The 14426-nt window shown below is 49.3% G+C and overlaps 1 protein-coding gene and 1 non-coding gene across 2 annotated transcripts in view; one reads left to right on the top strand and one right to left on the bottom strand.

Moving 5' to 3' along the window:
• The window catches only part of DOCK9 (dedicator of cytokinesis 9), a 258564-nt gene that overhangs the window by 32472 nt on the left and 211666 nt on the right, over window positions 1-14426 (bottom strand). Inside the window, 5 exon segments of the mRNA XM_049778520.1 lie at window positions 2065-2132; window positions 5439-5486; window positions 7074-7140; window positions 8831-8945; window positions 11459-11592. Coding sequence (XP_049634477.1) covers window positions 2065-2132; window positions 5439-5486; window positions 7074-7140; window positions 8831-8945; window positions 11459-11592 — 432 coding nt within the window.
• On the top strand, window positions 13972-14033 carry LOC126017204 (U7 small nuclear RNA). Its single transcript, XR_007498846.1, has one exon. It is a non-coding gene; the product is annotated as a U7 small nuclear RNA (small nuclear RNA).

Below are 14426 nucleotides of genomic sequence, written 5' to 3' on the forward strand. Positions count from 1 at the left end.
CCAGTAACGCTCAGGGGTTACTCCTGGCTATGTGCTCAGAAGTTGCTCCTGGCTTGGGGGACCATATGGGACACCGGGGATCGAACCGCGGTCCGTCCAAGGCTAGCGCAGGCAAGGCAGGCACCTTACCTTTAGCGCCACCACCCGGCCCCAGCCTTTTCATTTTTTATTTTCAGTGTTTCCTAAACAATTATCTTTGGGGGACAAGACCTTAGTCTGCTCCTCGGGACACACTTCTGGGTTTAAACCTTTTTTGCCATGGGCTGAGGAGATAGCACAGCAGTAGGGCATTTGCCTTGCACGTGGCCAACCCGGGATGGACCTGGGTTCAATTCCTGACATCCCATATGGTACTGAGCCTGCCAGGATCAATTTCTGAGTGCAGCCAGGAGTAAACCCTGAGTGCTGCCGAGTATGGCTTAAAAAACAAAACAGCCAACAACAACAAAAAATAAGCCTGTTTGTAAGGGGCAGAGAGTCCTGAGACTGCTGAGAGGAAAACAGAAAACAGCACAATGCCTTGTTTGGCTTTTCCAGTCCCCTTTGCCTGGAGAACAAGCAGCACCCAAGGGTGAGATGTTGCAAAACTGGCCAGAGCCAGGTCAGTGTCTCCTCTTATAAAGTGAAAAATTGGGTAGATAGAAACTAAGGCCTTGACATTTCACTTTGCTGGGGTGCCAGAGAGCTAAACTCATAAGTTCCTTGGTCCTTGAAAACTCACTGATGCTTCGAAGAAGGGCCTGGAATATCATTCTAACTTGTACGCAGACAGTGACAAGACAGTGACAAGAATTCTTTTTATTTGGGGGGGGGGTGTTGGAACCACACCGGTGATGCTCAGGGATTACTCCTGGCTATGCACTCAGAAATTGCTCCTGGCTTGGGGGACCATATGGTCCGTCCTAGGTCAGCCATGTGCAAGGCAAACGCCCTACCACTGCACCACTGCTCTGGCCCACAGCGATTGGAATTCTGCAGACTCGAAAGCCTAGCAGACATGGAGCACCACATATTAATGATAGGGCTGGGAATGAACACATGTAATCACCTGGCTACAAGAATGACGAGCAGTGCCATGCTCGGATGAAGGAGGAAAAGACCCAAATGACTCAGTGAAAGGCTGATGATCACACTCAACTCTGGCTTTCAAAGTAATGGCGGGGCTATAACCCCTCTGCACTTAGGTTTTCTGCTTCGAGAAACCCGTAAAAGGATGAAAACACTGGAAATTTCTAGCGACAGCACTCGACTACGACGGTCCCTTCTAGCCAGCGGAAAAAGTCAATGGAAATGATGCCCCGTGTTTTCGGCAGAGCCTCTGATATGAAGTTAGAAAGCGCCCGAGTTAAGGCCAGCCAAGATGAACGAGAAGGTGGGGGCTTGCAAGGAAAGCGGCCCTCGGAAGCAGCGGCCCGACCTGATTAAATCTTACCATTATCTACAGAAATTCCAAGTATACTTGATATCTTTCTCACACTGAAAACACAGAAAAAGTCACTTCGTTACTGTTTTTTTCCACACCCATTCGAGTTGATTCCCGGGCATCTTTTTTTCTGCAGCGGGTGATGTAAGGCTTCGCCTACATCCCACAGAGGAACGACAAAATATGGGGGTGCTGGAGCAATGACGTGCCATGGGGGTGCAGGGACTCACTGTGGGGAAGCACAGCTCAGATATGCAGAGGGCAGTGAGAACTGAAATTTTGGAGGCTACAGGCATTTCTCATGGTGCAAAAAAAAAACTGGAGCCAATCAGGGCAGCAAATTATTTGAAATCTACCACGGGGGTGAGAGAGAGTTGAGGGGGGGTAGGCTCGAGGCCTGGAGTTCAACGGCTGTCACCGCCCAGCACTCCACATTCTGTCGTTGTTTCTCTCGGGACAGGGATCGTGTCTTGCGAGGTCTCCTCCTCTGTTGGACTGGCTCAGAGCTGGAAGAAAAGTTAATTGGCGATGTGGTATGGTGTGTGGTGTGGTGTGGTGTGGTGTGGCCTGGGCTCTGCCCGCGGGGCTGGTGCAGGAGAAGGAGCCGGCTGGCTGTGGCGATGGGATGGCACGAGACTTACTGTGGTTAAAAGTGAGAGAGTTATCCAGGCTGCCGAGCGGCTGCAATCTGGCATGCACCATTCCTGTTCTGTTACGGGAGACAGGTAATGTCTGAGACTTTCGATCCTGAGCTACGGGGCCCAACCCCTCCTGGTTCCTGCAACACGAGTGAGATGGGACAGAAGCTCGAGTTAGACTTGTTACACGCAGCAAGACGCAGCGGGAGCATGAGTAAGGCCAGGCCAACGCATCATGCCACGTCGAGGAGGCGGGACACTGTGCCAGGGCAGAGAGAGTGTCAGAGAGAGACACACACACACCTCTGAAACAGCAAAGCAGCTGGCAACCCCAAAGCAGCCACAAGCAGAGACCAAAGGGTCTGAGAAAAGGATTTTTTTTTTTGGTTATTGTTGTTTGTTTTGTTTTGGAGCCACACTGGGGAGTGCTCAAGGCTTGCTCCTGGCTCTGCACTCAGGAATCACTCCTGGCAGGCACAGGGGGCCATATGAGATGCCAGGGATCGAACCTGGGTTGATTACCTGCAAGGCAAGCATCCTCCCCACTGTGCTATCTATTGCTCTAACCCCAGGATTTTCTTTCTTTTTTTGTTTTTGATTTTGGGCCACACCTGGCAGTGTTCAGGGGTTCCTCCTGGCTATACACTCAGAAATTGCTCCTGGTTCGGGGGACTATATGGGACGCCAGGGATTAAATCCAGGTCCGTCCTGGGTCAGCTGCATGCAAGGCAAACGTCCTGCTGCTGCTGTGCTATCACTCCAGCCCCCTGGATTTTCTTTTGATTCAAGAGTACCAGCCCTCCAACTTCGCAACTGGCTTTGCTTTCCATGCACGGTGAGCAGCGGGACACACATGCATTACGCGATGGAAGGGGTAACATGAGCAGTTCTCATGCCTTTGCTTACCCAGGCAAAAGAAGAGCCACAGAGTGTGTTAAACTTGTCAGCGGTAAGTCAAGAAAAACAGAGAAGTGGTCTGGGTTAGCGATCCGACAGCCAGCTTCCGGTTGGCACCACCACCAGAGCGACCCAAGTCTAGCCCGGGGGCACTAAGGACCCCTGTGCACGCCCCCATCCACCTGCCTGCAGCCTGCCAACCCATGGTGGTGTTACTGTGTGGAGGGGAACAAGACATGCATGTAGGGTGGGTGGGGCTGCATGCGGGCGGGGGCAGGGGGCTCACGGTGCCACCATGGACCATGTGGCCATGCCCACTCTGAGCCTTTGCCACATGTAGCATGGTTGGAGTTGGCATAGACCCCCTTCACTGAACCAGCTACAACCTTTCCCTCCCGCCCACAACCCTGCACCCTCCAATTATTATTATTATTTTTTTTGGTTTTTGGGCCACACCCGGCGGTGCTCAGGGTTACTCCTGGCTGTCTGCTCAGAAATAGCTCCTGGCAGGCACGGGGACCATATGAGACACTGGGATTCGAACCAACCACCTTTGGTCCTGGATCGGCTGCTTGCAAGGCAAACGCCGCTGTGCTATCTCTCCACACACCCTCCAATTCTTTACACATTCCAGGACATGCATATGTCCCTCTGCAAATATATGCAGGGTGTCTTGATGACAGAGGTCTTGCTTTGATGAAAAAAATGTAGATTTATAATTTATTGAAGGTGTGTGTGTGTAACAAAGCAACAACAGAGCTCAGAGATGCTTTGGGAGGGCAGAAACATCACTTTCCCATGGTCCTGTAAAATGGGTAGGCTTGTGGCCTTGGTGACCAATGAACGTTCGCCCTTTTCCATGGGCAAAACCAGAGAGAAAGAAGCCAAGAGTTGGGGGGCTGAGGGGAACTGGCTGACGAAATGCACACATATTTGCACAATGGCTTCCCAAGTGCCAATGTAAAAATTACTATTATAATTTTTTATTAAAACTAAGTTGGGGGGGCCACACCCGGTGGTGTTCAGGGGTTACTCCTGGCTCTGTGCTCAGAAATTGCTCCTAGGAGACTTTAGGGGCCAAATGGGATGCTGAGGATTGAATCCGGGGTGGCAGCATGCAAAGCAAATGTCCTACCCGCGGTACTATGGCTCTGGCCCTAAAACTAAATTTTTAAAAAAAGCATGAAGCTTTGCGAACATTAGGTGGCGCCACTTTTTCCAAGCGAACTATGATTGGGAAGAAAACATGTTCTTGGAAGGGAAAATGCCATTCCAAAAAATGTCTCCAAGCATCCAAGAAAAGATCAGCGTGGCATTAAAAAGCAAAAATCTTTCACGCTGAAAACCAAAGCTTTTTTCAAATGTTGCTTCCTAGGTCCTGGGATTATAAATAAGTGATTGAAGAAGAAAAAAAAAACCTCCATTGTCAAACTAAATTGCCAAGTTTTCCTTAAAACATCAGTGCTCACTGATAAGAAAATTGTTAAGCCAATAACAGTACAAAGATAACAGGTAAAGGCCTCATAAACACAGGGTCACAGGGAGAAACCGTCAAACACAGATCGAGTGACTGGCCAGGGGGCTGGAAAGAGGAGTGCTGGATAGGGGTTCACCCCACAGCCTCAAGCCTCTAGCTCTCCTAGGTCTTAAAGAGGAACCCTGGGTTGGGTCTGACACAGCCAGTGAAGGCTCAGGAGCCTCAGTCGAGGGTCCTGGGGAAATTTTTGTTTCTGTTTTTGTTTTGGGGTCATATCCAGTATCACTCAGAGGTTACTTTTGAGTGATGAGATTTAAACATACTGCCCCACTGGTGAGATTTAAACACAGTGGGCAGAAGGCATATTCAGGACCATGGAGAAAAAGCTCATTTTAAGAGATGGTTTTGTGCAAATCCACTCTCAGCTGGGATGGCATGAAAACATTAATTAATTAATTGCTTTATTTTATTTGTTGTTTTTAGAGCCACACCCAGTGGCACTCAGGGGTTACTCCTGGTTCTGCACTCCTGGTAGGCTTAGTGTACCATATGGGATGCCAGGAATCGAACCCGGATCTGTCCTGGGTCAGTCTTGTGTAAGGCAAACACCCTCCTGCTGTGCTATCACTCCAGCCCCCAAAACATCCTTTTAATAAGGGAAAAAGGCAGGAGCCCCTCTGACAGGGAAGCAGCTAATGACTCTGAGGCTGAAGCCAGATTGTTAAAAGCTGAGATGGGGTGGGACAGAAGATGTCTGGGATGGGAAAGGAAAGGCACAGAAGGAAGGGGATAGGGGCAGGGGTTGTTTCATAGCCACAGGTCACACAGGAGAACTTTCCTAGGAGACAAGAGACAAACTCAGACAGAAGGAGCGCAGGAAAGGGGAAGAAAGGCACCTTGACTTATTGGCAGCCATCTCCAAACCTGCTAACTGTCTTCGGGGCGGTTCCCACACGTTTAGACCCAAGTGACACTGACAAACAAGGCCCAATGGCCACAGTACCTGGCGATGTAGCGCCTCCCCATGTACTGGAACTGGTGCAGGCACACTCTGCAGGTAAGAGGGAAGAAAAGGGTTAAGCGCATGTTTTCAAACCTCTAACAGGGGGTCTGAGCCATAACACAGTGGGGAGGGTGCTTGCCTTGCATGTGGCCAGGTTTGATTCCCAGCATCCCATAGGGTCTCCTGAGCCTGGGATTCCTGAATGCAGAGCCAGGAGTAACCCCTGCACTCTTCTGGGTATGACCTCAAAACCATAAAACAAGCCAACCAAAAACCAACAGAGCCCAGCCAGTAAGTGCTTACATCTGCCCCTCACTCCTGATTATTGCTCTCCAAAAATGTGCTGAGGTCCCTTTCAGCAAAAGTTACTTATTTGCTGTTATAGTACTATTGGAGAACCCCCAAAAAGAAAGGCCCAGACCTAGAGTGTGGGCAGAAATCATATGTGCTATTCTGAGGGGCTTACTGATCATTCCCATTCAAATATCCATGGGGAACTTGCTAAAGTGTCTAGCTTTTGGTTTATTTGGGTATGTGTGGGGATTGGGCCATGCCCAGTGGTGCCTAGGGGTTATTCCTGGCAGGTTCAAGGGGCCATATGGGGCGCCGGGTATTGAACCTGGGTCAGCCAAATGCAGGTCTCCCCCTTCCCCCATGCTATTACTCTGGCCCCAAGTATCTAGTTTTAATTAATTAATTACTATTTTGGTTTTGGGGCCACATCTGGCTGTGCTCAGGGGTTACTCCCAGCTCTGCACTCAGAAATTACTCCTGGCAGGCTTGGGGACTATATAGGATGCTGGGAACTGAACCCGGGTCCGTCCCAGGTCAGAGCATGCAAGGCAAACGCCCTACTGCTATGCTATCACTTCAATCCCTGGGCCATGAGCTCTACATAACAACTACAGGGACTCAATTCCAGGGGGAAAAAATGAGTAAGGCATTTCATTGAGTTTTGAGGAGGGCAGACATTGGGGTACTAAATGGTTCCCAATTAGGGATAAAAATCTGCAAGTAGCTTTTGACACACCCCCCCCCCATCCCACTATAGTCTCTATATTCTTGTTTGTTTTTCTTTGTTTTTTTTTTTTTTTTTTTTTTGTGGTGGGGGCACACCCAACAATGCTCAGGGATTCCTCTTGGCTCTGTACTCAGGAATTCCTCCTGGCAGTGCTCAGAGTACCATACGGGATGCTGGGAATCGAACCCAGGTCAGTTGCATGCCAAGGAAGTACTCTAGTAGTCACTGTACCATTTCTGGTCCTAATAGGAAGTTTCTTATTTTTCAAGACACCCCTCCCAATGAAAAAAAAAAAAAAGACACCTTTCCTGGCAACAGGTATCAGAACCCATGAACCCTGCAGTCAGTTTTGTTTCTGGGCCACACCGGGTTGTGCTCAGGGTTACTCCTGGCTCTGCACTCAGGAGCCAATCCTGGCAGGCTCAGGGGACCATATGAGATGCCAGGGATCAAACCGATAACACGGAGACCCAGCTGAGAAGAATCAGCATATGAATGGACTCACACAGGCCAAGCCTGGCTGGCCACAAGCACTCACATTGCCACACACCCCTTGGGCCCTGGGAGTCAGCCAGGACACAGCAATTGACAAAGGCAAAGACAGGAGTACTCACTCGGAGATGGTAAAGAAATCCATGAGCTCGGAGGTCGAAGCTTTGTTCCAGTAGGTAAACAGAGCATCTAGAAAAAGCAAGTGGGCCTCGTCAGAATCGGCGGGGGGGGGGGGGGGGGGGGGGGGTGGGGGGGGGGGGGGGGGGGGGGGGGGGGGGGGTGGGGGGGGGGGGGGGCTTAGAAGGTGGAGAGGACTTCGGGCTGGGCTCTCTGGGCCTGTTCGCTACTCAAAGGACAAGCCTGTGATCAGCCTATGCTGGGTCCTTAGGTGACGGCTTATTGAAGCCAACGTTTCTCTCTAGGACCACTTTGTTCTTCTATAGATCCTACATCACCTCATACCAAGGTTGGTGGGCAACCTTTTTTTCAACTGAGCCAAATCTCGCCAAAACCATGACTGAAATTTATTTTGAGAGCCACACAGGGCGCGCACTGACAAAGGCTAGGAGCAGAGTCCTAACTCCTGGAGTGGCCTCCCCGCCCGGCACACACATTAAAAAGTGGAAAGAACCACATGTGGCTCACGAGCCGTGACTTGCCGACCACTGATCTAGTACATGCTCAATACACAATGTGGATCGGACATTCAAAGAAAAGGAAGCCAGAATCTAAAACGAGGCAGTCTATATTTGCCACAGACTCCCCTCACCTTAGGAACCAGTTAAAAAAAAAGTCCCTGCATTTACTTAAGTTGCCTTTTCCTAACACCCAAATGTGGAATAGGACCCTAAATTCCACAGGTGGAGTTTTCCCCTGTAAGTTGGATTCAACTAGAGAATTGGGTCTCTTCACTTCTCTACATTGCATACTATTCCTCTCCATAGACCCAGTCTAACTGTGTTAACCCATCCCTACTGATAGATATTCAGTGCTTTATCCCCCTAGGGTTTCTTTTTTTTGCTATTATAAATTATGCTTTGATGGACATCATTATACATGGGGAAGAAAGAGCACGTGTCTTGAGTGTGTGAGGCTCTGGGTCCAATTTCTCGGGTTGCGGGATCCCCCCTATTTCAAAACAAGGTACAGAGTCAGAGGTGGAGAGGGATAAAGAGAAAGAGAGACCGAGAGAGAGAGAGAGAGAGAGAGAGAGAAGAGAGAGAGAGAGAGAGAGAGAGAGAGAGTGAGAGAGAGAGAGTAGAGAGAGAGAAAGAGAGAAGAGTGAGAGAGAGAGAGACAGTAAATGTGAGATAAAGCACAGCCATGTATACACACTGGTAATATCTCCTCACTCACGTGATTCACAAAACTCAATTCTAGGTGCTTGCTTTAGATTAAAGTGTGAGAACATAAACCATAATATAGCAGTTGGGGTAAAGTAACACCTGGTGATACACAGGCATAAATTCTGTATTCAGGTATCCATTATGACAGTTCTCAAGGGGGACATTAAAATGTACCAAAAATCAAACTGAGGTCTGCTGTGTGCAAGGTAAGTGCCTTAACCCCATACTAACTCTCCCATCCCAACTATTTAAAAACATTATTTTGTCTCTTGGGTGATAGGTGGCAGTATGCAGGTATCATTCTTGGCAGGAATCACTTCTGGCAGGGATTGGGGACCCTGTATGGTGTTGGGGATCAAATCCAGGTCAGCCAGTTGTTTTAATATGGCAGGGATGGCAGTCGCCTGTTATTGTGCCTGAATATAGAGACAGCAAGAAGCTCTGTGCACTGCTGGTTGTGGCCCCTGAATAGAAACAAACCAAAGGCCAAATGCTGGACTGAGGGTGCAGAAGGGAAGTGGCATGGTACCCACCATCAGACATGCTCTTTAAGATGTAGAGGAAACACATCAGCAGGCTCTTGATCTCAGACTGGTCCAGCTTGTCACAGCGCACCACGGAATTTCCCAGAGTGCCCCCTTGTTGGTGCTGAAAAAGCAAACAAACAGGGAAAGGTGGTGACTTCTGTGTCAGTGTGGGCAAAGTATTAGTGGAGTCACTTTTCTGCCTTGGAAGAGAGATTCTTAGAAACGAGCCAAGTGATGGACTCTGCAAGGTTCAGGCAAGCTGTCTACACACAGGGGGAAGCCCTTCACCAGGCACATTCAGGTTGTTCCAGAAAGTTCCAGCTTCTCTCTGCTGGCCTGGCTCAGGCTAGGCCAAGCCAGAAGGTTTCATCTTCAATGAGCCAACAGCACCAGTCTTTGACAACTAACCATCACCCATCCCCTCACCAGCTCGGTTCAGAAATGCCAGGTACAACCTCACACGGAAAGGTTCAGGCAAGGGTTGCACAGGGAAAAAGGGGATCACGGCACACACCATGACTGAGAAGTTGGGGTTCTTTTGTGCACCCCTCACACGAGGCTGGCGCTGAGCCACTACCCTTCAGCGGGCACTGTGTGGGTGGGTGGCAGCTGGGGGTCCCCAGCACAGCACTTGCCCAAGACACTCTCAAGCCAGTGGGGTCATTCCAACAGCAATTCAACACAGCAAACACCAAGAAACTGGGGCAGGGGGAGCAGTTTTGCCACAAGCCAGCACCTTCTCCCTTTCCAAGGGTCCCATAAAAGATTAAGAAATATCAGAATAGCATGGGAAGCTTTTAGAAATCGTCTTTTAAAAGTCAGGTTTCCCATGGCAATCAGGGCAAATGTTTGGCTGGAGTTGAAGTGAACCAACAGACAGAGCACATTTTCCATTCAGGAACCGGTGTGTAATGGGGGTGTTAGTAAGTTGAGAAATTTCTTCATCCCAACAGATGGGACATTTTGTTGTTGTTGTTTGGGGGGGGACACTCCTAACAGTGCTCATAGCCTACTCCCAGCTCTGCACTTAGGCATCAATTCTGGCAGGGAGCAGGGGACCATCTGGGATGCCAGGATTGAACTCAAGTCCACCACATGTAAGGCAAGTGCCCTGCCCATTGTGCTATCTCTCCGGCCCCCAATATGAGATGCTGAGAATTGAACCAGGGTCGGCTGCATGCAGGCAGGTGCCTTAACCCCTGAGCTATTTCTCTAGCCAATGTGGGTCTTTTAGATTTCAGAAGGCCTAGGGGTGGGTGTGCTTGCTGCATGGCAAAACCATGAGGTGGGTTCCCCCTCCAGTCCACCCACATCCACAGAGGTGCGGGGAGGCCGCGGGGTGGCTGGCGGTGAGGGGGATGGCGCAACATGCGGGGGCTCCTCTGGCAGGGAGGGGATGGTGAGAAGGGAGAAGTCCAGAGTGACCCGGTTTTTTCTGTCTGAAGGGCAGCTCTCGGCGGTGGCGGCAGAGCGGAGCACACAGGCCGAGTGCCTCCGGGGCGGCTTCTCCCTCTGCAGGGAAGGTATGGTGGGCAGGGAAGAAGGCAGAGTCACCGTGCAGCCAGTGAAAGTGGGGTTGGGGTTCAGCCCTAAAGCCCAGGCAGGGCTGTGTCCACATTTCATTTTGGGGGGACGCACTCACACAGCAGTGCTCAGAGTTTCTTCTTGGCTCCACATTCAGGAATTATTCCTGAGCTTGGGAGACCCTATAGGGTGCCGGGGATTGAACCTGGGTCAGCAGCATACAAGGCAAATATCCTCCCCATTGTACTATCATTCTGGCCCCTTGTTCTCTGCATTTCTTAGAATCGAACCCACTTTCCTCAATGGCAACACCTGCCCGTCACCGCAAATAATCATCATGGGGAACAGTGGTCCACGGGAGAAGGACCAGCCTACTCTGGCTCCAGGCTTAGTCACTTATTTATTGGAGGGAAAGTGCTCCCAAATAGTGCTCAGGAAGGCAAAGGGTCCCATTGGTGACCTTCAGCCAGCAGGGTTCATAGCAAGGACTCAGCAATATGGTGCTCCTTGGGCCCAGTGGTGCTTAGGACCCTCCAGTGCTGGTGGAGGAAGCAGGGTGCATGGTACTGGGACTCTAACCTGAGTCACCACATGTTAGGAATGCGCCCTAACCAGCAGACATTTCCTAGCCCTGTAGAGTCAGGCTGAACTCCAGCCTTGACCCACAACCAAGCTCTAAATGGTTGGACTTTGTTGTTGTCAGATAAAGGCTAAACACAAAGATGATGCAGGTTGAGTTCTCCCCATGTCCAAAATCTGATGAAGGATCTTTTCTGCTTTGTATCTGACCCGCCTTTGAACAATCCCTATGCACTACACAGCATTTGCCAATACAGACCACGGGGAATCCAGACACCGAACCTGCCTCAATCATTCACTCAACCCTCCATTACAAATACTGTCCTGATCTGAAGTCCTGGAAACAGGAATCAGGGCAGAGAGGAGGGGTCCAGAAAATGACCCCCCCACCCAGACAACACTTGCTGCAAATCTACCTGCTCCCTGTTAGCAAGTCACTACTGGAAAGACGCAAAGGCCAAGAGACGTGTTTCCACTGGACAAAACCCACTACAAGGAAGAGACCCCCAGCCCGCGGAGAGGCACTGGTACCTTATCCAAGGAGTTGCTTTTCTCGCTGCTCCTTTCTGGAAGGCTGCTCCCCGAGTCTGTGCTGATGAGAGAGCCTCTGGAGTCTGCGTTCCTCACGCTGTTAATATTTGGGGTGGACGTCGTGTATGGAGAAGCTAATCACAAAGGAAGCCCAGGCCAAACAAGTGGTGAGACAAGACAGAACAAAATCATGCTAAGTGCTGAGTTGTGAGGGAAATGGCTTTCCTGACACTTATTTCTCTTACTACAAAGTTGGCTGAAGCATTTCATGCAGGGGTCTGAGAGACAGGACAGCAGGGAGGGTGTTTGCTTTGCAAGTGGATGACCTGGGTTTGATCCCTGGCATCCCCTGATACTGCCAGGAGTGATTCCTTAACTCTGAGTCAGGAGTAAACCCCTGAGCACTGCTGGGTGTGGCCCCCAAACTAAACCAAACCAAAACAACTTAGATACAATTACTTCCCTTTACAGGGTAAGACATAAAGAATGAGATATAAATGAACTTTAGGGGGCCAGAGCGATGACACAGTGATAGGGCATTTGCTTTGCACACGGCTGACTGAGGACGGACCACGGTTCGATCCCTGGCTTCCCATATGGCTCCCTAAGCCAGAAGCAATTTCTGAGCACAGAGCCAGAAGTGTGGTCTGAGCATAACTGGGTATGGCCAAAAATAAATAAATAAATAAATAAGTTTAGGGTTGGAAAGAGAAAGTACAGAGGAGAAAGCACTGTGCCTTGTATGCAGCCAATCTAGGTTTGATCCCTAGTACTGCATATGGTCTCTCAGCACCTCCAGGAGTGATCCCCTGAAGTCAACTCTGAACACCAACCAGTGTGGCCCTAATCCCAGACCCAATGAAATATTTGGATGTAAATATCAGTTCACTTGTGGGAAATCACCTTGGACTGATTGCTAAGATGAAAGTAATGCACGCTATTTCAGAATGGGAAAAATACTATAAGACATCTAAAATATGATAAATTAACCCATTGTGATCTAATTAAAAAAAGAAACACAAAAGGGTTGGAACAGTAGCACAGAGGGTAGGGCATTTGCCTTGCACACAGCCAATCTGTGTGGCATCTCATGTGGTCCCCTAAGTTGGGAGTAACCCCTGAGTGCTGCTGGATGTGGCCCAGAAAAAAAAAATCCACAAAATAATCCCAAAAACTTTGCGATAGCTCATCTTTTTGTTTTTGTTTTTGGGTCACACCCGGTGATGCTCAGGGGTCACTCCTAGCTATGCACTCAGAAATCACTCCTAGTTTGGGGGACCATATGGGACGCCAGAGGATCAAACCGAGGTCTGTCCTAAGTCAGTGCATGCAAGTCAAATGCCCTACCGCTTGCATCACGGCTCTGGCACAGCTTATCATTATTTAAACCATGTGCTAAAATCACTTGAGGAGGCCATTGCAGGGGATAGAATAGGGAGGGAGAATGTCTATGGTGGAGGGAAGTGATCAACCAGGAAGAGGAGGAGGAGGAGGTGCTGAAAGGGGGTAAAGTGTTATGGATAAAACCCTCTCAGCAACAGTGCTGGAAACCAGAGTGCAAAAATGTATACATACAAGACGCTCTTATAGGAGCAGATTGGTCGGGGAGACGCAGGTGAGAGGGTATTGGTATGGGGATATGGACACTGATAGGCCTGAAATCCAATTACGAATAACTTTGCAATTTCACAGTGACTAAATTTTGAAAATTAAATCAATAAAAATATTTAAAAACCTGGGGGCCGGAGAGATAGCATAGAGGTAAGGCATTTGCCTTGCATGCAGAAGGACAGTGGTTCGAGTCCCGGCATCCCATATGGTTCCATGAGCCTGCCAGGAGCAATTTCTGAGCATAGAGCCAGGAGTAAACCCTGAGCACTGCTGGGTGTGACCCCGCCCCCTGCAAATGAAAAGCCCTAAAAATTAAATAAAAAAAAAAAAAAAAAAAAGATGCCACAGGCTAATCTACATTTTCCAGGGAGATAGGAGGAGCCAGCCTTTTCATGTCCCATTTGTCCTGCATTCCTTAAAGGGTGTCAGGTCTTGGGGGCGCTATTTACTGGTTGCTATGATGAAAAGCAATTGGCGAACTCAGTGGGAAACAGGAAAAAAGCATGGCGGGACCCCTGGCTCCATCACTGGGGCACTGGGCCACTGGTCAACAGTCACTCATGCCTCAATCACAAGAGCGGCAGTTATGGATAATAAAGTAGGTGTTTCCCTCCTTAAATTTATGTCAGTTTTCCCCAGTGGCCTCTGGGGTGTTAGGCAGTAATTATATGGCCCTTAGGACCCAGTAAACAGAACTGTCAGGGGTCCCTCTTGACCTGGATGAGAACTGTCATGAAAACCCCAAATCCCTGCTCAACCCCAGTCAGGCATGCCAACAGCCTGGGACTCTGTCATATACAGCCATGAACTTTCAACATGGATGTAAATCTGTTACCGGCTGAAGAAAGAGCACTTGAAGGGAGAAATACATCAGTAACCAGTCTCAAGGCTACCACATTTTTCAGTGTTACAGCTCTTTCAGAATTTGTCTGGCAGGCTTTCTGGCCTCTATCAGAAGGCCCTTAAAAAAAAAAGAACTGCCAGATTTTAAAAGTAATGAGATAAAAAAAAAAAATGGAGGGGGGGTTCGGGTTAGTAAGTTCACTTTCTACTTAGAGAAAATTGAAGTAAAAACAATCATAAAAAGATTCTCAGACTCTCATGGGGCCTGGAATAATAGTACAGTGGGAGGGCTTTTGCCTTATACGTGGCTGACCAAAGTTTGATCCCCAGCATCCTATAGGGTCCCCTGAGCCTGCCAGGAGTAATTTCTGAGCAAAGAGCCAGGAGTAACCACTGAGCACTGCCAGGTGAGGCCCCAAAACATGCTGCAACAATCTCTAAGCACAAGTCTTCTTTTTTTTTTTTTTTTTTGGTTTTTGGGTCACACCCCAGTGCTCAGGGTTATTCCTGGCTC

Source organism: Suncus etruscus, chromosome 8 (genome assembly GCF_024139225.1).
Source record: "Suncus etruscus isolate mSunEtr1 chromosome 8, mSunEtr1.pri.cur, whole genome shotgun sequence".
NCBI classification, from domain to species: Eukaryota; Metazoa; Chordata; class Mammalia; order Eulipotyphla; family Soricidae; genus Suncus; species Suncus etruscus.